This window comes from Nelumbo lutea, chromosome 4 (genome assembly GCF_056320005.1).
Source record: "Nelumbo lutea isolate HS-2025 chromosome 4, American lotus-T2T, whole genome shotgun sequence".
NCBI classification, from domain to species: Eukaryota; Viridiplantae; Streptophyta; class Magnoliopsida; order Proteales; family Nelumbonaceae; genus Nelumbo; species Nelumbo lutea.
Genome location: NC_142687.1, coordinates 55,534,258 through 55,556,184, shown reverse-complemented (window position 1 = coordinate 55,556,184; position 21,927 = coordinate 55,534,258). Strand labels below are relative to the sequence as shown.

At 39.0% G+C, this 21,927-nt stretch overlaps 1 protein-coding gene across 1 annotated transcript in view; it reads left to right on the top strand.

Annotated features, from left to right (window-relative positions):
* The first annotated feature begins 3,231 nt into the window (after positions 1-3,231).
* LOC148860706 (Noc2p family) overlaps positions 3,232-21,927 on the top strand; it is a 29,620-nt gene continuing 10,924 nt past the window's right edge. The window contains exons 1-8 of the mRNA XM_088941890.1: positions 3,232-3,485; positions 3,605-3,741; positions 4,752-4,823; positions 4,924-5,487; positions 13,715-14,017; positions 14,633-14,962; positions 15,044-15,250; positions 15,452-15,538. Coding sequence (XP_088798016.1) covers positions 3,473-3,485; positions 3,605-3,741; positions 4,752-4,823; positions 4,924-5,487; positions 13,715-14,017; positions 14,633-14,962; positions 15,044-15,250; positions 15,452-15,538 — 1,713 coding nt within the window. The 5' untranslated portion in view covers positions 3,232-3,472. The remainder of the gene's footprint in view (positions 3,486-3,604; positions 3,742-4,751; positions 4,824-4,923; positions 5,488-13,714; positions 14,018-14,632; positions 14,963-15,043; positions 15,251-15,451; positions 15,539-21,927) is intronic.

Here is a 21,927-nt window from a genome sequence, read left to right as displayed (position 1 = left end):
GTTCAGTCTTGAAGCTAAGTGGATTATTCTACCTGTCAACCATCTTGTTAGGATAATTTGCATTATGTCTGTCTTGTTTAAGGATCGACACGGCTACGGTGTTCATGTTGTTTTGTTGGTTACCAATTTGCTTAAAACAAGCATGCTAACATTAGTGAGTAATTAATGAATAAATACACAAATAGGATTCCGTAAGGAACTAAAAAAATAAAAAATAAAAAATTAGGAAAATTAAACAAAAAAGATAAAAAAATAAAACAAATTTAAAAGAGTAACAAGAATAACAAAAAAGGGATAAATAAAAATAATTGATAAAAATACATAACAAATAATAATGATAACAAATAATAATAATAATAATAATAATAATAATAATAATAATAATAATAATAATAATAATAATAATAATAATAATTGGTAGGATAGATTTGTTGATTTGCTCTTATTCTTTGCTTTCCATGTTATTTTCTTGATTGCTTAAATAAATTTTGTGTATCTTTGAGATCATTATGTGGGCCCCACCTATTGGACCTAGGAGAGGGGTGCCTAACCCCTTCCCTCTCTCATCTGAGTCTTACCTAGACTAGTGTAGACTTGTAGTCAATGCCTTGGGTCTTGGAGCCACTACAAATAAAAATGATTTTGTTGACACCATTCTTGAAGGCCCCTCCATTGCACATAACTGGTGGATGGCAACTCCAAATCAGCCCAAGTGAGCTATTTTCTGACGCTCACAATGGCTAAGCCCTAGTAATGTTGATTCCTATGCAAATTTAAGTTGCCACACTTTTATTTTTTTTACCCCTTGCTTTCTTCTTATAGAGGAGCCATGTATAGTTGTTTCAACTTTATTGCCCCATCTATTTGATTCTATTTAATTTTATTGGCAAAACTATTTGATGCTATTTAAAGGAGTTGATGGCATTAAAATACAAAGCACATATAGGATCATTGATCATGTATCCTTGCCCCTGGCTTTGTAAGTGGCATGTCAACAATTATAAATTGTGATCCAATGGCCAACCATGACAGGTAGTACCATGATCTTTGACCATGCATTAATGTCTAGTCGTGCTTAATTTGCAGTGATCTTTGGCTGTTCATTGAAGAACTAGCGGTAACCCATTCGATGCATAGATTAGTTTTTGAAAATGTATTTTTAAGGTAAAAAAATAAAGTAATAATAGTACACTAAAGTTTTTACATTTATAGTTTTTTCAATATAAAATAGTAGAAAAAAATATTTTTTCCCTTTTAGTTATTGAGCTTCAAACTTATTCCTTTTTATATAGCTAAAAAATGTCCTTAACATGAAATCAATAACTATGTTAAAAAACAATTTCAAAATTAAACTAATAAAGATAACCGAAGGCTCATGTTAAGTGATCTGTATTGTTGAACCTGAAGAATCCATGAAACAAATCTACATTAAATTAATAAAATAATAGAGAAAAACCTAATAACCCATGGAAAGGAGAAATGGTTTCTTTATACTTTTATATAAGAATAAAATTGGTTCACCCCATGTATTAGTGGGCAAATTTGGGTTTTGACATTAGTTTGGGTCAAAGCTAGGATTCATACTTAGGTTGGCCCTTAATCTAAATCCATCTAATTGAGACCACCTACTTTATTAGATAGATCCAAAAGGAACTAAAAGAGATTTAAGAGGAAAAAAAATGAGGAGGGGAGATGTTACAAACATTGATTATTAAGGGTGTGTGTGTTTGCATGAGAGAGAGAAAATGTTGTTATTAGAAAATGAAATATGGATTTTATGAAAGACAATGAAAACCCATAAGGGTTTTAATTATGTCATTTAAAAATAAATATGCACATATTGAAAAGGCACATGTGAACTCTATGGTGAGAGGACAATGTAGGTATATGTTGATCACCACAATTGTAATAGCACGAGGGTGCTAAACCAGTGCCACAAAGGCAACCATGACGAGTCCAGGACTTGACACCAACCCACGATGTGTTCTAAGCTCACATGAGCTTGTGATGAACTCAAAGCCTAAAGCAAGTTTGCGATGGGCTCAGGGCTGCCACGGGTCCACAACAGACTCAAAGGCACACACCGAGGGCAAACTTGAGATCATGCGAGCTTGTGATGAGCTCAAATTCATTGCATGTTAGAAACAAGTAAAGAAACACGTGCTTCACTAATAATGTGTGTGATAGAACGACTAGTAGGATTAGAAAGGACACGTGAGATAAGTATTGACATCACCAACACCATGTCAATTTAAGAGGCTTGCGAAAGAAAGTAGCACACGTGTATTATGAGAATTCTTAGACGAAATGAAACCTTGTCCCTGAGATATCTCATAAGACACGTGGCGAAACCCTAAAAGTGTTCCCTGACAACTAAAACCAAATCCAATATTCCCTTCCCTAATGGGAATCAAACACTTTTATCTCATTCCTTTTCGAGACTTCGATATCTCTCCCTATAAATAGGGTTCCAACTCATAAGGAGATCATCATTCTATCACTCCATTCGCTTTAGCCTTTAGCATACCTCCTGCTCTTGGCTTTCTTTTATCCTTCAAAGAGACCCCGTACGTAACTTAACCACCACACTCATAAACACCTCCCCTCCCCTCTTTCCAATTTCTATTATATATATAAATGGGGTGAGAAAAGAGCAAGTAACTCTTTGGCTTTTGCTAACAAACTTAAATATTATTTTCATTATGTCATGGAATTTATTTGTATTTTAATATTATTTTAATGTTTAATGTTTAACTTTATTTTGTAATATTTTTTACTTTTACTAATTAATGGATATTTTATTAAAATTTTGAGATATTATTTTAAGTTTTCATTGTATTGTAAAATTTATTAATATTTTCAATATTATTTTAGTATTTTATAATTTATTAAATATTTATTATTATTTTTTGTAATTATTATTTTTCATTATATTGTGGAATTTATCAATTATTAAATTCTTTATCATATTTTATTATATACTTTTATTTTAAACATTTTAATTCTTTTAATATTATTTATTGTTTGACAATTTTTAGATGACAATATATGAAATAGTGCTAATTGAATTCAAAATTACGAAAGGGATAAAATAATAAAATCAAATAATTTAAGATGTAAAAGACAAATACAAACAACCTCTAAGAAATAGAAAAGCGACATGTTGATTTTTAGATTTTAGATATTATAGACAGGTCCATTAAAAATTTCTCAATCCCACTGCAGAGCTATAAAGAATTAAGATATCAAATACCCCCATGCACGCCCGTCAATTTGCGTCAATTTCGAACTGGCACTACTCCGAATCTACATCGGGCCTAAAAATTCTGACTTAGGGCTGAACGTCATTCTCCCTATTTTTCACTTGTCAACTTCAAATTTCAGAATAGTTTCAAACGCGGCTGTGGCTACGCTTACTCCAAACCCTAAACCCCAAACCCACAACCCTCAGAGTTTCTTGTTCTGCGACATCATGGGCATTGGACGTATGTTTTTGATTTTCCTCTTAGTTGTTGTTCTATAAAACTCATCTCCTGCTCCAATGGAGTTTCGAGGTTCTTCTCCGAATTTGATTTGTTTTTCATTGATTGGTTGATGGCTGCAGGTAGGAAGAATAACGATGATGGGGGAGAGTTGGAAGAGGTGGCAGAGGGGGAAAACAGAAAAAGTGCTATGCCGAAATCTACTCGAAAATCAAAAGCAAGAGAACATATGAACCAATTGCTAAGACTTCAAGAGAAGGTACCCTTTTTCATTGCTTACTTTATTTATTTTTTGTTTTAATGCGAATGCATTGATTAGAGAAAGAATGCTATTGTTCTTTGTTGTATTAGTTTTGAGCTTAGATGAGGATATGGGAAATTCTTTCGTTTTTCTTTTGGTTTTTAGAAGAATGGTTCTGCCAGATTATCTAATAGTGAGGGGAGAAAGACAAGAACTCAATTGAGCTGTTGACTGGTTTGTTTTCTAGTGCCTTTAGGATTAACTCTCAAGTTTAATTTTCGGTAGATTTTGAGTACTATCTGATTTGGAGCTGGGAATGATTGTAATTGATATTTGGGGATGTTAAACTATTTCTGGGTTTTTATCCTTAACTGGTGCTATTGGGTTTGTTGCAAGTGTTACTAGGTATAAGAGGGGCAAAGGAAGAAGATAAGCCTGCTTTAGGGGTATATTCTCCACAATGAAATTATGAACGTTAAAGGGTGGTGTGCCATATGGTTTAACTAAATATTGCATCCAATCTGGCCAGATTGCCTGCATTCAAATATAAAAGATACAAATCCTATCAATGTTCAAATTTAAATAAAATACGTACTAACCATTTACCACATATAACCACTATAAGGGGTTGAGGATTGGAACTATGAGGGTCTCTGCCAGAACGATGGTCCAATGGCCCCAAATGGGTGGTCAAAGTAAGTAGAGAAGGGGGATCTGAGAGGAGAGGTGGGAAAAGAGAGCTCTTGAGGCGGGAACAGTTATTGCCCTCAGACTGTCACAAGAATGGTGTGTGTTGGTTGCCCCCTCCTTCGGGTGGCCCTTCTCCCTTAGAGTTTCACATGGATGCACCGTTGACGAGTCCAAGGTAACTTGGTCCCCTGCTTTTTCTTTTTCTTTTTCCTTGGATTTAGAGCTTGAATGTGCATTACCTATGAATGGAATAATTGAAGCTATCTGATATTGGGTTTTAATTTCTTCAAGTTTTATCCACATTCTATGTTGCTGATTTTTGGATTTCTTCTATTCAGGATCCAGAATTCTATCGGTTCTTGAAAGAACATGATAAGGAGCTTCTAGAGTTCAATGATGAAAACATTAATGTGAGTGCATACATGAGTTGCTATGATCAACTTCTCATTGCATTTTAATGTATGGGGCAGCAACCTTATTTCTTCTCTGTTCATTGCAATTTATGTGCAGGAAGATGCTGAAACTGATGTGGATGATGATGGAGTGCAAGAAGATGTTGAAGATGATGTGGATGACAATGAACGTGATGCCAGTGTTGCGAAGATGGTACAACAACCATCAAAAAATGTTATTACAACCGAAATGGTTGATTCTTGGTGTAATTCTATTCAGAAAAATGCCAAATTAGGAGCGGTTCGTTCTCTTATGTGTGCTTTTAAGACTGCTTGCCATTATGGTGATGATGACAAAGATGATTCATTGTCAAAGTTTAGCATTATGTCTAGTAGTGTATTCAATAAGATAATGCTGTTTGTTTTAAATGAAATGGATGGGATTCTTCGAGGATTGCTGAAAATACCCGCTTTGGGAGGAAAGAAAGAAACCATAATAAATTTGATGACTACAAAAGAGTGGAAGAATCATGGCCATTTGGTAAAGTCATATCTTGGAAATGCCCTCCACATCTTAAACCAAATGACAGACACAGAGATGATCTCATTCACCTTGCGACGTCTCAGATATTCAGCGATGTTTTTGGCTGCATTTCCGAGCCTCTTAAGGAAATACATTAAGGTAAGTAGAAATTTATTGTTAACTTTCATCTCCATGTTCTAGATCACTAGATTTAGTCATAAGATAGACATTGTTAACTGTTAGTAGATTGTACTGTGCCATGCTTGTCTTTCTAATCTTTATGGTGTCATGGGATACCACTGAAGGGTAGTATTGATAAAAAAAGAGTTACTGTGACATCATAGTCCTCAAGGCACCAAGGCGAGGCTAGGCATTATGGGGGTGCCTAGGCGTCGCCTAGGCGATGGATTTTTTTATATAGAAAACATAGATCCTAGGGTAGTTCCCTAGGTACCATAGCCATATTTTTTTGAATGAGTATAATTTATTAAATAAAAAATATGAGACAATACAGTAGACCCAAGAGGAGGCATGAGTTGTTACCTCTTCTAACAAGTATTACATCAAAATAAAACAGAATTGAACAGAATTAACCAGAACTAGAATTACAAAGCAGCCCAAAATAAATGTTCCCTTGAAGCCCCTTGCTTAGCTAACCCATCCGCTAAGGAATTTGCTGATCTTCCCACCCAAAGAAAGGTAACATTCATGTTTCTTGTGGTCCAGTTGACTTTCCTTAACATATCTCTATGTCGCCACATAGCTGAATCTAGTTTTTTGAGCCATCACACAACAATCTCAGAGTCCCCTTTGACTACCAAGTGCTGAACTCCTAATTGTTCTGCAATCTGAATACCTTGTACCGCCGCTAACATCTCAGCTCTATTGGAGTCTCCTATTCCCATGGGACCTGAAAACAATGCTAATATTTTGCTTTCATTATCTCTCAGCACCCCTCCTATCCCTGATGGGCTTGGGTTTCCTTGGCTACTTCCATCAAAATTCAGCTTTACCCATCCTTCAGGTGGAGGCATCCCCACTACAGATTTCCTGTCCTTCCTTGCATGGCCGTTAGCCACCACTAACCAATTTCTCCAAAAATCATCAAAGGAGAATGTGTGAAATAAGTCCCTAGTTCTTAACCAATGGATGGCCCTAGTTAAGATACATTCCTCAACAGCTTGAGAGCTTCTCTCCTCCTCCTTAAAAACCCTTGCATTCCTTTCTCCCTAGATTGTCCACAAGGCGGTTGCTCTAATACATCTCCACATTATTTTTCTTTTTTTGTAGGCCACACAAAAAAGGTAGGATCGAACAATTGACTTAAATCTGTCGACAAATTCCACCTGCACCCAAACAAAGAGAAAATCCAACTCCAAATAGCACTAGAAAAGGAACAAGATACAAGTAAGTGAGAACAATCCTCACCACTAGCCCTGCAAAGTACACACCAGTTAGGGGACAAACACAAAGAAGGCCTTTTCCTCTGTAAGCAGTCCAAGGTATTAATTTTTATATAAAACACCTCCCAGTATAAAATAATAATTTTAGGTGGAACTGGTATAGGCCAAATCTCCTTGGTTGGAAAGCCCCACTGTCCCTGGGAAGAGCAAAGGGATTTAAAAAAGGAAGCATAGGTGAAGTAACCTTTGGGTGAGGGGACCATAATCTCACATCCAAATTAAGGGGGTCCAAAAAGACGGCCAAAAAGGGACAACAGATTTGAAACAATGTTAAGTTCATCATCCCTCAATCCTCTCCGAAAGCCAAAGTCCCAACTTAAGGAGGGGGGGGGGTGAAATAGGAGAAGGGAGAAAATGAGAGACAACCTTTTCCTTGTAAAGGGAAATAGAATAGAGAGACGGAAATTGGTCCTTAAGAGCAACATTATCCACCCAAATGTCTTCCCAAAATAAAATACAGGTACCAGAATTGACATCATACCTGACAAAGTTGAGAAATTGAGGGAGGATACTCTGGATTGCTTTCTACGGGGAAGCCAATGTAGCTTGCCGTGATACACCCGCATCCCATCCATTTTCCAGTCTACCATGTATGCTAGCTATCACTTCGTGCCACAACCTTTCCCTTTCTCTAGGCCATCTCCACAACCACTTTCCTAAGAGAGCTTTATTCTTGAGAGTTAACCTTCCTAGTCCCAAACCATCTTCCTCTTTACTTCTACAAACTATTTCCCAGTTAATTAGGTGGTCTTTCTTTTCCTCCCTTGGCTCCCAAAGGAAATTTCTCATTAATCTCTCCAACTTCTTAGCTTCCCTATTAGGAATCCTAAAAACGGAGAGGAAATAGACCGGTAGGTTTGCTAGGGTAGCTCTCAATAAAGTCACTCTACCCCCTATAGAGATATAGTTATTTTTCCAAAAAGTTAATCTTTTTTCAAACTTTTCCAACATTGGGGTCTAGAAACTACTCTCTTTTGGGTTAGCCCCTAGAGGGAGACCTAAGTACTGGAAATGCCAAGTAGCGTCGGAACAACCTAAACAATCAGCCACAGACTGGATAATCCCCTTATTCATGTTAACACCTACCATACAACTCTTTTCCAGGTTTATTCTCAAATTGATACCTCCTCAAAGTGTTATATTAATGCTCTGAGATTCCTCACTTTTTGCCTGTCACCCCCTTCACAGAATATTATGATATCATCAGAAAATTGTAGGTGGGTTACCCTAATATTGTTCCTTCCTATCTTCCAGCCACTCACTTCCTCTTCCCTATTTGCCTTAGAGATTAATCTACTGAAGACATCTGCAACTAAGGTGAAAAGAATTGGGGAGAGTGGGTCACCTTGTTCGAGGTCTCTACAAGCAGGGAAAAAATCTTTGACCACCCCATTCACCAAGACTGAATAATGACTGGAGCTAATACAACTCTTTACGCAGTTGCATCATTTATCTCCAAAACCACAACACCCAAGGACCTCTAGTAAAAAGCTCCAATCCACAAGATCATAAGCCTTCTCTAAGTCTAACTTACATACAAAACCTTGATTCCCCGACTTTCTCATGTCCACACACTCATTTGCTATTAGGATCTGATATGTTATTTGCCTTCCCTACACGAAAGTACCTTGTGCTTTACTAATGATGGAGGGTAGTACTACTCAAATTCTTAATGACAACACTTTAGCCAGAATTTTATAGATGCTTGTAACCAGACTAATCGTCCTGTACTCCTTAGGGTCCTTTGCATCTATCTTTTTTGGGATTAGGGCTAAGAAAGTGGCATTCACTCCAGGGCTTACCCTTTTTTTGTCTACAAGCTCCTGAAACACCCCAATAAGATCTTCTTTTACCACATCCCAACAGTCTTGATTAAAAGCCATTGTGCAGCCATCTGGGCTAGGTGCTTTGGATCTATCCATTGAGAATATCGCCTGTCTGATCTCTTCTTCACTGAAATCCCTCTCTAACCAATTTACTTGTTCGTCAGATAACTTATTCCACTCCAAATCATCCAATATTAGCCTATTATTCAATGGTTTTCTATAGATTGATTTGAAGTGATCCACAAACATTCTTGCTATCTCATCTTGATTTGTGACTTCCTCTCCATTTACCTCTAACTTGGCCACGAAAATTTTCCTTCTCCTCCCATTAGCCAATGCATGGAAGAATTTTGTATTTCCATTCCCTTCCTTGATCCATCTATGTCTTGACTTTTGCCTCCACAAAATTTCCTCTCTCAGAAGAACCTCTTCCAAATCCTTATTTAAATTTCTTTTCAAAGTCCTTTCTTGTTCACTCATTATCCTTTGAGCTTCTTTGGAATCTAATTCCTCAATCCTAGACAGCAAATTACTTTTTTGCTCTTCTATCCTCCCAAAGTGTTCCCTGTTTCATTCCTTGATTTTGGATCTCAACCTTTTCAGCTTTTTGTGGAAATCTCATTCCCTTCCACTTCACCCCTCTTTCCTCTTCTCTCCACCACTCCCCAATCAGGTGAACAAAATCCTAGTGAGTCAACCACATATTCTCAAATCTAAACGGCCATGGACCAAAGGCTAGTGTTTCAGGACTTAATTGGATAGGGCAGTGATCAACTCTGGGTAAGGCTCTAGCTATCAAGTTCTTCCAATGGTTCTCCCACTCTTCATTAAAGAGGAATCTGCCTAATTTCGAACAAAGAGGGTTTTCTTGGAAATTAGACCAAGTAAAATTGGCTTGTGAGAGGGGTAACTCTTTTCACCCACAAATATTAATGAATTCATTAAACTTTCTCATACTGGTTGTGACTGTTCTTTGGGGGTTGTTTGATTCATTATAAAACCTAATTACATTGAAATCCCCCCCAAGACACCAAGGGTCCTCCCATAAAAACCTCGAATTCCATACAATTCTTCCCACATCTCATTCCTTTCTCTATATGTATTGGGCCCATAGACACTGGTTAGAACCCAGGTAAAGCCACCCCCCACATTCCTCACCTTTAAGGACACAAAATATCTCCCTATTAGCTCCTCCATTATTCTACAACATCTTCTCTCCATAATTTTACTAAACCTCCAGAGGCTCCCCAAGAAGGAGCCGAAGTCCAACAAACTCCTCTTGATTTCCACACACTTTTGACCCACCTTCTATCCAATTCTGCCAATTTGGTTTCTTGTATCAACACTATATCCGGGTTCTCTCTTCTTAGTAAGTCTTTAATTGCCCTTCTCTTTCTTTCACTTCCCAATCCTCTCACATTCCAGTTGATGATCTTCATTGAACACTCCTTTTAGACACCCTTCCCAAGAGACTCCACCTTACAGTAGAGTTCTTTCTTCTCTCCCCTCTCCCACTGAATTCAATATCACCCTCAATATCTGAGATTAACCTTTCCACTTCTGATCTTCTTTTTCATTTTCCTTTTATTATTCCCCTCATTCTTCCTAGATAATGCATTAGCTTGAGCCACCTCTCCCCCCCAAGTTGGAGCTTCTGTAGTATTCCTTCTCTTGAGAATTTGCTGCTCTCTCCCTTTGATCTAATTCCTCCTCCTTCTCCTTATATACCTCCAACAAAGCGCAGATCATTTCCCAAATTCTCTCTAATTCCTCCTCCTGTCTCTCTCTAGGTGTCCTTTCTTCCTCTCTCAGTTCACTCTCAAAGTTGTTATTCCCTCTTCTCTTCCCCCTAACTGGAACTTCTGCTTGGGATGTAGGAATATCTGTTTCAAGCACAGAAGACACATAAGTAACCAAAACAGAATGGACGACCATACCTTTGTTGTTGGGGACCGAAGGATCAGCAAACAAGGGAGGGGGACTCGCATAAGGAAGTAGGCCTAAAACTGTTCCCTGTGATTGAGCTTGCCTCAGGGAGTCTACAGTTGGATTCAATACCCTGTCTACTTTAACAGTAGAACTATTCTTCCTGTGCTGCCCTTCTTCTGGTATCCCATTACAGTTTGAAGTGTTAGAATTTTTCCCTGCCGACCTCATATCCTGTTCTTCCTGTACTATTGGATTGACATCCCTTGCGAATGCGGGCCATACTTGAACCACATCCTTTGCCGGCCGAACCAGAAAGCTCACGCCATCTTCCTCACCTATTTGTGAGTCATCTTCTTGCTTGTTCCCTTGAAACAGCACCTCCGTACCCAAGCTCTCTTCATCAAAGACATTGCTCGAACTATTCAGGTCCATGCTCCCTAAATAGACTGTATCGTCGGAATCAGTATCGCTGGAATTGTCCTTTGATTCACTCCGCCTGATGCACCTCGGCTTGCGTTTTTCCGGTGATCTCCTGGTGGCTCTCTCTGACACAACCCATTGTAAAGAGGTTCCAGCAATGGCTGAGGTCGCTCTTCGTGACTTACGGCCTGTTGAGCTCAATGAAGAAGATGATAGATGGTGTTTACCATCTATCGACGCCATCTGCCTGGTCACATGATCTTTTAAGAAGCCCTTGGGTCCCTTCGATGGGCTGGTAACATTCGGCCCATTAGTTATTTTTGCATTTAGCTCCCTTTGTCCCACATTAGATGAGCCAATAGTGTTCGGCCCACTAAATGTTTTGTCCCATCTTCTATTAGTTGGCCCGGGCCCACCTATTTGAGAAGGCCCACTCACTTTTACCTGGCCCGGATTGGATAGAGGTTGGGCCCTAAGTAATTTTAAATGACCCAACGTTTCAGCTTCCCACTTGTTTTTGACCAATTCAAAAGAATTTGCAGCCCCCTTATAACCTTTTCCCAGTCAAACAAGTGTGTTTTAGGAACTAGTTTTAATGCCATCTATGACAGCTTGTGCAAATGGTCTGTCAGAAACCCAGCTAAAGCCTTATGTCTGTGACTTTCCAACTTCGGCAAGGCTTTTGAATTCCCAAAAGCTTGTTTGGCCTTTTCTGTGTAATTTTCTCTTCCTTGCAGGTTTGCCAACCCCTTGTTTCCACGTAAGGTTTCTTCTTCAACCTTACCATCTTCCTCCCTTCGAGCATCCCTCCACATTTCAGCTTCAATGGAGGAAGTCAACCAAACCGCCATGAAAGCACCTTCGATTCTCAGGTTCACTTTCCTGGGAATCTCCTCAGGCTTGACCCCATTCAGTAGGATTGCTACAGACCTGAGGTCTCCCCAGAAGACACCAGCCAGCCTTGCTCCACACGGTGCCATGATGGCTTCTGCTACTTCAGCCTTCCAATGATGGAAGGGTGGACCAACCACATGCACTTTTACTCCATCCATTACTGAGAACTCCTTCGAGTTTGATGAAGGAGGCCACCTGAATATATTCACCGAGCCCAACTTATCTTGCAGACATACAGCCTTAACTTCTGGCTTGTTATCCAGAGGATCAAGCAGAGATTTGCACCCATCAAAAGGCGTTAGTACATATGTGGTCTTCATCCTCAACTATTTTGTTGTCACCAATACAGCAACCTCCTCCTAGCTTCTCCCTGATTTATCAACTTCAACAACCAGTTTACTGGACCACTCTTCTTTATCTTGTGATAACAAAATTGCCGCTCTGTTTCCATCTTGCATCACGGTAGGGGCCAATTGGTTGGGGGGGTTCCAGGTCCACTTCTGTCTTCGAGAGATCCTCTCTTTTCTTCTTTTCCAAGCCTTTTTCCTTTTTCATTTTCATTCTAGACATAAATTCTCTCAGAGCCTTGACTATTTCAGTCCACCCTTGGCTCTTTCTTCCTTCCGGGAATCAGAACATTTGCTTCCTGGTACTATTAAAATGCTCTGAGAGAGTTATGATTTTTTTTTTTTTTTTTTTATAATTTTTTCCTGCATTCCACCACGTACCTCTTTCTCATCTCTGTTAGGAATTCTTTCCAGCACCTATCCTTTCCTTTTGTACTCGCTGCAGCTACAAAATCTGTAAGCCACTCTACCACATTCAGTTTTACCAACATCACCGTGGCCAGCCTAGCTTCCCTGATTTTCAAGCTAAACTGCCCTCTGATTCTTAGTTCTTCCAACAGAAAGTTCTTCGCCTCCACCTTGAGATACTTTCTCCATTGACTTGCCTCAACGAAGTTCTTCTCCTCCTCCATCTCCTCCTCTTTTGACCTTACTATTTCCTTACTAGAAAAAGATTTCCTGCATTTCACACTCAAATCTGATCACCCCTTATTGTACCATAGCCATATTTCCTTAATAATTATTCATAATTTTCATAAGAAAAGTATAGAGTTCATGTTAAAGTATAGAAAGTCAACATATTCATGAGAAGAAAAAAAGAAGTAAAAGAAAATTCAAAAAATATAGGGGCTGAACTCTTATTTTTGTTATAGGAAAAGAAGAAAAAGACAGTATGTTGTTATAGTAGTAGTAGTAGTAGTAGATATTCCCAAAGGGTGACCGTACAGACCCTTTTTACATAACTAGTCTTTATCCACCTTCAATTGCTCTGATCTCCTTCAATGTGTTTCTGTAGTGCCACATTCCCATGTTATTTTTCATCCATTCCACTACAATCTTTGGATCTCCTTCCACGATTAAGCTTGTGATGTTTAGTAGCCTACTCAATCTTATTCCTTGTTGGATTGCTAGGAATTCTGCTCCTGTGAAGTTTCCAATGCCTTTTGGGCATGAGAATATGGTTTTGATGCAGCCATTACAGTATCTAATGACATTTTCTATGCTTGAAGGCCCAGGATTTATCAAGCCCCAGAGAACTCCTCACTGTGGCCATTGGTTGTCATTCCTGATCAATTAACGTGTGCACCATTTTACAGGACAGATGTTGTCAGGATGCATTGGGTCATTAACCCTCCCAAATGTCTCAAAATGTTGCTTTTTTTATGAACAGTAAAATTAATGCTTAAGTTAATAGCTCAAATTGCAAGACAGGCCTTAAATTGGATTCTTTTTTCCTTTTCTTTTTCAAGTAGTTGCTTTTAAATGGCTTAGGACTTTATTTTTGCAGGTTACTCTTCACTTCTGGGGTACAGGTGGAGGGGCCCTTCCTGTTGTTTCCTTTCTATTTATAAGAGATTTATGCATTCGGTTAGATTCAGATTGCTTAGATGAATACTTCAAAGGAATATACAAGGCCTATGTTTTAAATTGCCGGTTTGTAAATGCAACGACATTGCAGCATATTCGGTTTCTTGGGAATTGTGTCATTGAACTTTACGGGGTGGACCTACAAACTGCGTATCAGCATGCCTTTGTTTTCATTCGGCAGTTGGCAATGATTTTACGAGAGGCATATACGATTAAGAAGAAGGTAATTTCCCATAACTAGGTTGCTCTCCTATGCTGATGCAGTTTAGTCCTTTGTGGTTTACTGTTTTTATTACTAGGTTTATCATCTTGAGAGAAGTCATTCTTGGAGCAATGGTAAAAATAAGACTAGTAAACTTGAGAACGCAGGTTTGTGTCTGAGTATGACCACTTTTTGGTAAAAATGCCAGAGATAGGTCCTTATCCAATCCACCCTCCCAAGGCCCTGGATAACTGAGACTAGCTATAATGTAGTTACGATTTATCACATTCTCATGAAATCAATGCTGTTTTTCTTTCATCTCTTCAATTAATTATGTCTCACATCCCTTTGTAGTTTTTCTTTGTTATTGTCAATTTATCCTTTATTTCAGATTTAACTTTTCTTATCTATTGAGCTTCTACTCCTGAAGTAATGGCACAGTAGGTAATTAGATATCAAAATTTTCCTGATTTTATTTCATCAAAATAGCACTCTATATTTTAGAAGTTAGGATCTATAATAAGTTCCCGTATTCCAATGGATGAACTTTTATATGCTTTCCACTTTTGTGTTTGTGCATGTGTTTTGTGTATAGTGGCAATTATGATTTCCTAGTTTCATGTTTGTGTATTGTAGGAATCAATTTTGAAAGTTTATGAATGGAAGTTCATGAATTGCCTTGAGCTCTGGACTGGGGCTGTCTGTGCCTACAGTTCTGAGGCAGACTTTCGTCCACTTGCATACCCACTGACACAAATAATTTCTGGGGTGGCCCGTTTGCTTCCAAGTGCACGTTATTTCCCTCTGAGGTTGAAGTGCGTTAGAATGCTTAATCGAATTGCAGCTTCTATGGGTACTTTTATCCCTGTTTCCATGCTGCTTTTGGATATGCTGGAAATGAAAGAACTGAATAGACCACCAACAGGGGGTGTTGGCAAAGCTGTAGATTTGCGTACCTTGTTGAAGGTATATTTTGTGTGGGCTTGTGCTGTAAGCCATCATAGCATTTAAACTAGGCTAATTGAATATGGGGAAAATTTGTTGCAGGTAAGCAAGCCAACATTAAAGACACGTCCATTTCAGGAGGCATGTGTTTTCTCTGTGGTTGAAGAGATTGCTGAACATTTGGCTCAATGGAGCTATTCTGTTGCTTTCTTTGAGTTGGCATTTATTCCAACTGTCCGGTTACGAAGCTTTTGTAAGACTACCAAAGCTGAGAGGTTTCGCCGGGAAATGAGACAGCTCATTCGTCAGGTATCTTTATGTTTTCTTTTTATTATGCAAACTTGGGGAGTAAAGGTGGGACTTGATCCCTGGCCAGTGGGTCTACAGCCACTGACTTTACTATACGAGCCAGCTGGAATTTTCGGGTTTTTTATGTGTTCCGAGTGGCTTGTCTAATTTATTTTATTAATTTATGATTCTCCTTAAGAGTGGCTCCTTTGATTTTTGCAGATCGAGTCCAATATTGAGTTTACAAATGCAAAGCGTGTGATCATTTCATTTTCACCAAATGATCCAGCTGCAGCATCCTTTCTTGAGGTTTGCATCACCATGTTCACTTCTTATTCTAGTCTCTGGGCTAGGCATAGGTGCCCTGAGAGCTATTATATCCTGGTAGCTTGATACATTTTAACAGATTTGGTATTTATTATAAGAAACTTCATAAATATTTTGTTTATTAGAATTTAGGAGAATAAATTACAAGTATTGGAAAGAATCTTAGAAAACTAAATTTTGATGGTTTGGTATTAGAAATCTGAAATTTGGTTTCCATTTGTTCCTTCTGTATATATATTTTTTCCTTTTTGGTTCATGGTCATCTTAATCTCTGGGTATGACTGATATCTTGTACTCTTTTCAGCTTCATTAATAAATCTGTTTTGTTATTCATAAAATATAGTGGATAAGACATTCATACCTGTATTTATGTGCTATGTTTTGGTAAGTGGAAGTGAAAGACAACTAGGAAGGCAGATCCCAACCGTTTCTGATTATGACCATCTAAATCTTCTCCTAATTCTGTTGAAGTTAAGGCTATGTTTGGTTTCAAGGAAAAGGTAGGGAAAGGAAGGGAAAGATATCAAAACCTATAGAAGGTTGGTAAAGGTTTCCTTGCCTTTCCTTTCCTTTCCCCACCTTTTCCTTCAAACCAAACATAGCCTAAGGGTCTGTTGTCACTGATCTGCCACTTTGCTCTTATATTTCTTTCCTTTCCTTTCTGTTATCACTCAAGCTTTCCTTCACCCTGCTCCATCTTCCCTCCTACTTTAACATTTTTTCCTTGTTTTGTTCTCTTCACTATCCTTTTATTGTTATTACCTTCATTTTCCTGTTCATTGAAACTAAAAGATTTACTTCCATCACTTTTCTTCTTTTGGCAATTAGATCCTAAAATCATGGAGGTAGTTCTTGCTTCCTCTGGAAATGGTTAGTAGAAATTGCTGATAACTAATTCTGATGTATGCTTTGTGAAGAAAAGTAGTAGAAACTGAAAGGTTTCAGCAAGAGAGAAAGAGAGAGAAGAAGAAAAGAGAGTGTGATGTCGCCAGAATTGAATAGATCTGGCTGCCAACCCCTCTTGATTTATATACTTAAAGTAAAAGAATGAAACATTACAAAAATACCCTTAGTAGGGCGGCTACTCTAAGTAGCTGAACAGTCACAACTTAAATATAACATAAACTAATCGGCCTAAGGCCCAATAACTTCCTAACTTAATAACTTAAATAAAATAAATCAAAGCTGGGCCCAATAACTTAAAATCTGCCCAAACTCAACACTCCCCCTCAAGTTGGGAATAAATGTCACACATTCCCAACTTGCGTGGATCTTGCTCCACCTTGTTTCTTGCAACACCTTTTGTAAGAACATCAACAAGCTGCAAATCAAAAGCAATGTAGGAGACAAACTTCCCTTGAAATCACCCTTTCTCTTATGAAATGTTTGTCCATTTCAATGTGCTTTGTCTTGTCATGCCGAATTGGGTTGTGGTCAATGTTAATTGTTGCCTGATTATCACAATACAACATCATAGGTTCTTCTACCTCAATACCAATTTCTCATAACAAGGAGTGTATCCAGAGAAGCTCTGAAACTTCATTTGCCATGGCCCTGTATTCAACTTATGCACTTGACCTTGCCACAACTGTTTGCCCCCAACAAGAGTGCAAACTCTTAATGTAGATCTCCTGTCATCAAGGCATCCTGCCCAATCAGCATCTGTGTAAGCCTCTAGCTACAACTGTCCATGGTCAGCAAATAGTATGCCTCTGCTTGGGTGTCCCTTCAGATAAGCAAGAATCCTATCAACAACCTCCCAATGATGGACTCGTGGGGCATGCATGTATTGACTCACCACACTCACTGCATAAGAGATGTCTGGTCTTGTCATACATAAATATAGTAGCCGCCCCACAAGTCCTGATATCTCCCAATGTCTTTCATTAGCTCACCTTCTAATGCATTAATTCTGTGATTTTGATCAATAGGAGTATTGACTGCCTTTGTTCCAAATTTCCTTGTTTCTTGTAAAAGGTCTAGAACATACTTTCTCTGAGAAATAAAAATTCCATGCTTTGATCTTGGAACTTCAATGCCCAAGAAATACCTTAGCTCCCCAAGATCCTTAATTTCAAATTCTTTGTGCAGATTCTTCTTCAAACTGTCAATCTCACTCAGGTCATTTCCTGTAACTACAATGTCATCTACATAAACTATCAAAACTGACACTAGGGACCCCCTTCGCTTCACAAACAAAGTATGGCCTGATTGAGTCTGAGTATAGCCAAAAGCAATCAAGGCCTTCCTAAACCTGTCAAACAATGCTCTGGGAGATTGTTTTAAACCATAAAGAGACTTCTTCAATCTGTATACCTTCCCCTTTTCAACATCACTTAGAAACCAACAGGAAGATCCATATACACTTCTTCTTGTAGATCCCCATAAAGAAAGACATTTTTTACATTTAGTTGGAAAAGAGGCCAAGAGTATGTAGCAGCAAGATAGAAAGATCTGGACAGAAGTCTTTTTTGCAACTGGTTCCAAAGTCTTTAAGTAATCAATGCCATAGGTTTGAGTGTACCCTTTTGCAACCAGTCTAGCCTTATACTTTTCTATGCTTCCATCTGCCTTGTATTTAACTGTATAAACCCATCTACATCCAACAATCTCCTTGCTCTCTAGTAGATCTACAATATCCCATGTCTGATTCTTAATTAAAGCTACAATTTCTTCTTGCATAGCTGTCTTCCACTCAGGTTTGGAGAGAGCCTCACTGACACCTTTGGGTATAGACATAGAGTCGAGGGAAGACAGCAAGGCACGATAATAAGGAGAAAGTGCACTGTAGGAGAGATATGATGAGATACAATGGGCAATACACTTTATCTTCCCTTTTCTGAGTGCAATTGGAAGGTCCATGTCATTTATAATGGGGTTAGTGGAATCAATAGGAACTGAAACATTAGAGGGATCAAGAGGAATACCTGAGTCTGTGTCAGCCGAATCTGGAGTCTCCAAGGAACCGATATGTAGTGATGTGGGTCTTTTTGCTGTGGAATCAACCTCCCTGTGAAGTCGAAGGCGCTGTCGTGAGAAACATTGAGAAACAGGACACAAGGGAGGTGGTAAAGTAGGTGACATAGGAGGATTAGACACAAGAGAGTCAGACACAGGAGTAGACTCAGGGATTGGAACCGGAAGAGGAATAGACCGCTCACTTCCTTCCCCAAAACACTCCCCCTGAGAAGAACCCTTCTAGAAGAAAGGTGTGGAATAAAAAAAGGTGACATCCATAGTAACATACCGACTCCCAAAGATTGGATCATAGCAATGGTATCCTTTATGATTTTCTGCATACCCAAGGAAAACACACTTATTTGCCTTCGGATCAAGCTTCGAGCATTGAGGACCAAGAACATGAGCAAAGCAAACACAACCAAAAACCTTGAGAGAGATGTGGAGCATCTCCCCCTCAGGAAAAAAAGAGGCATAGTAGATGTGATCATCAGAAAGATTGCTATGAGAACTTTGTCACCCCAAAAATGAATTGTTACAGTAGATGTGATCATCATTCTCCTCGCAATCTCAACAATGTGTCTGTTATTCCTTTCTGTTACACCATTTTGCTGTGGACTGTAAGCATAACTGCTCTGATGAATTATTCCATACTCTAATAGATATGAAGCAAGGTTCTTCTCAAAATATTCCTTGGCATTGTCTGATTTGAACACCTTCACTCCTACCCCAAACTGTGTTAGCACCATCTAATCAAACTGTGAACCAAGGATGGTACCTCATCACGGGATCTCATCAAGTAAATCCAAGAATACCGAGAAAAATCATCCACAAATAAAAGAAAATATCGTTAGCCACCCATAGAAGGAACATGGTATGGTCTCCACACATCAGTATGAATAACATCAAAAGCAGATGAACACCTTTTATTACTAGCTTTAAACGAATGTCTACAATGTTTTCCAAGTTGACAACTTTCACACTCTAAGCTAGACAAATTAATAGACTTAAATAACTTTGGAAACAAGAAATGCAAAGAAGGAAAAGACAAATGTCCTAAACGATTATGCCAAAGCATAATCTGACCCACAGACTTTGACTCAAAATCCCTGCTAACATGATGACTTTGATGATGAGGAAGTGCATCTAGAAGGTAGATTCCATTCACCTTACGACCACTCCCAATCATCCTCTTTGAAACCAGATCCTACAAAACACAATGGCTAGGAGAAAAAATCACTGAGCAATTTAAGTTCTTAATTAGACTACTAACAAATAATAAGTTAGTACTCAATCTGGGTACATGAAGGACAAAGGGTAGGGAAATGAAATCAGTAATCTTGACAGACCCCTTCCCAGCAATGGGAACATGGGATCCATCAGTTGTGGAAACTGTCTCTGCAAGAGCAGAGTTGGTAAGAAGAGAAAATAGTGGAACTATGGGTCATATGCTTTGAGGCTCCAGAATCTATAATCCAAGGAGGTCCCTCCTTACCTGTAGTAGAAACATAGTTTGCAGTGGCATGTGAACTACCTCCTGTATGAGCAAAGGAAGTATAATGTCCACCACCAGAACCACCTATACCTAACTGTCCACTTGATAATGAATTAGGGCTGACTGTATCTCGCTGATTTAGTAATTGCCCATATCTCTCAAGTTCGGCCCTTACCGCAACAGCTGCAACAGACTCCAAAGTAGCTGTAGTAGGAGGGCTAGGTAAGTCACTAGTGACTGCCATGTTAACATTTTTCTTCTTGTTTTTGAGTCTATTCGGTACAAGGTGAGGATGAAGCTTCCAACCAATGTTTTAAAACGCGGAGGCGTTCACACTACCTAGAGGCGTAAGGCGTAGTTCAGAACGCAAGAGGCGTAAGCCTCCCTCTTTCTTTTTCCTTCCCTTCCCTATCATTTTTTTTTTCTTTTCCTTTCATTTCCTTTTTTTTCTATCATTTTATATCAAATGTGCATGAGGCATACGCCTCTAGCACGCCTCATGAAAAAAGCGCAAGAGGCATACACCTTAGAGGTGTCAATGCCTCTGGCATATGCCTCAGGGCGTTTTGGGAGTTCCTCGCCCGGAGGCACGCCTCCAAGCATACGCCTCCCATGCCTTTTAAAACACTACTTCTAGTAGGTATCTCTCGTGTTTTTAGGCTTCTTACAGTAATCACAGATTAGGTCCTTATCTTCCTTCTTGATTTCATTGCCACCCCGGTCTCCACTATGTTTAGGTTTCACAGTACTGACCATGGTTGACTGGTCAAGACCCGATTTCTTCATCATTACATTCCTCCTACTCTCTTCCCTTGATACAAAGTTATATGCTTGAGAGAGAGTAACACTATCCCTGGAAAGGATATGTTGCCTTGCAATGTCATATTCGGGATTAAGACCAGCAATAAGTTCAAAGACTTTATTCCTCTCTAAGAGCTTTTGGTAGGCAGTTGCATCCGTAGTAGTTTCCCAAAGCACTGTCTCCAGATGGTCAATCTCCTGCCATAGGGTTTTAAGGGCTTAAAAATAAACAACAATAGGTTTATCTCTCTGTATGGTAGCAATAATTTGGTTCCTCAACTGATAGGCCCTAGCAATATTTTCACTATGAGTATGTTTTTGCAACCCCATCCCAAATCATTATCATATAATTTTTCTGTACTCACCAGGAGCTGTTAGTCTTGGGTTTCACTTCTTTAGCAGTGATATACCCCAACTTCTCAGGAGCACCAATGACCATCTTTGCAGATTGTGACCATTCTTAATAGTTTGTACCATCTAACTTAAATGTAGTGATGGTCCCAACCCCGAAAAGGTCTCCAACACTTCCTCCCCCTTGCCCCATTTCACTTCTCGGTTTGTTTTCAACTCCGTGACCCTCCATTATTTCCAAAAACGGGTTAGAAAATCACTTTGAGATGAATAAAAAAGAAATAATTCCCTTTAGGCACCACACACCCTTTTGGAACCCTAGATGGTCCTCCCACAAAAGGTTCCTTTTTCACAGGAGCAGAAGAGAGAGAAGCATCAGCTGCTCCCTCCAGAGGCCTCCAAAACAGATGGGACTTGAACCACCCCCTTCAGAAAACTCCAAGTAACCCTAAAAAATTAGGGCGCCACTTCCTAGGTCAAAATTAAAGAGTCCTACAAAAACAAGACTCTCCCCCTTTCTCCAGTTCTTCCTGAATTTGATGGGAAACCCTAGACCGGCTACAGGAAGAAACAGATCCACCCAAAAATCCAAAAACTGGGATTATCTGAGGTCTTCAATCAGCCTCTCATATAACTGTGTAGTCGGCCGATCTAGGGCTGCATAATAGAGCAGCTCAAGAAACCTTCGGCCTGCTCTAATACTAAGTAGAAATTGCTGATAACTAATTCTGATGTATTCTTTGTGAAGAAAAGTAGTAGAAACTGA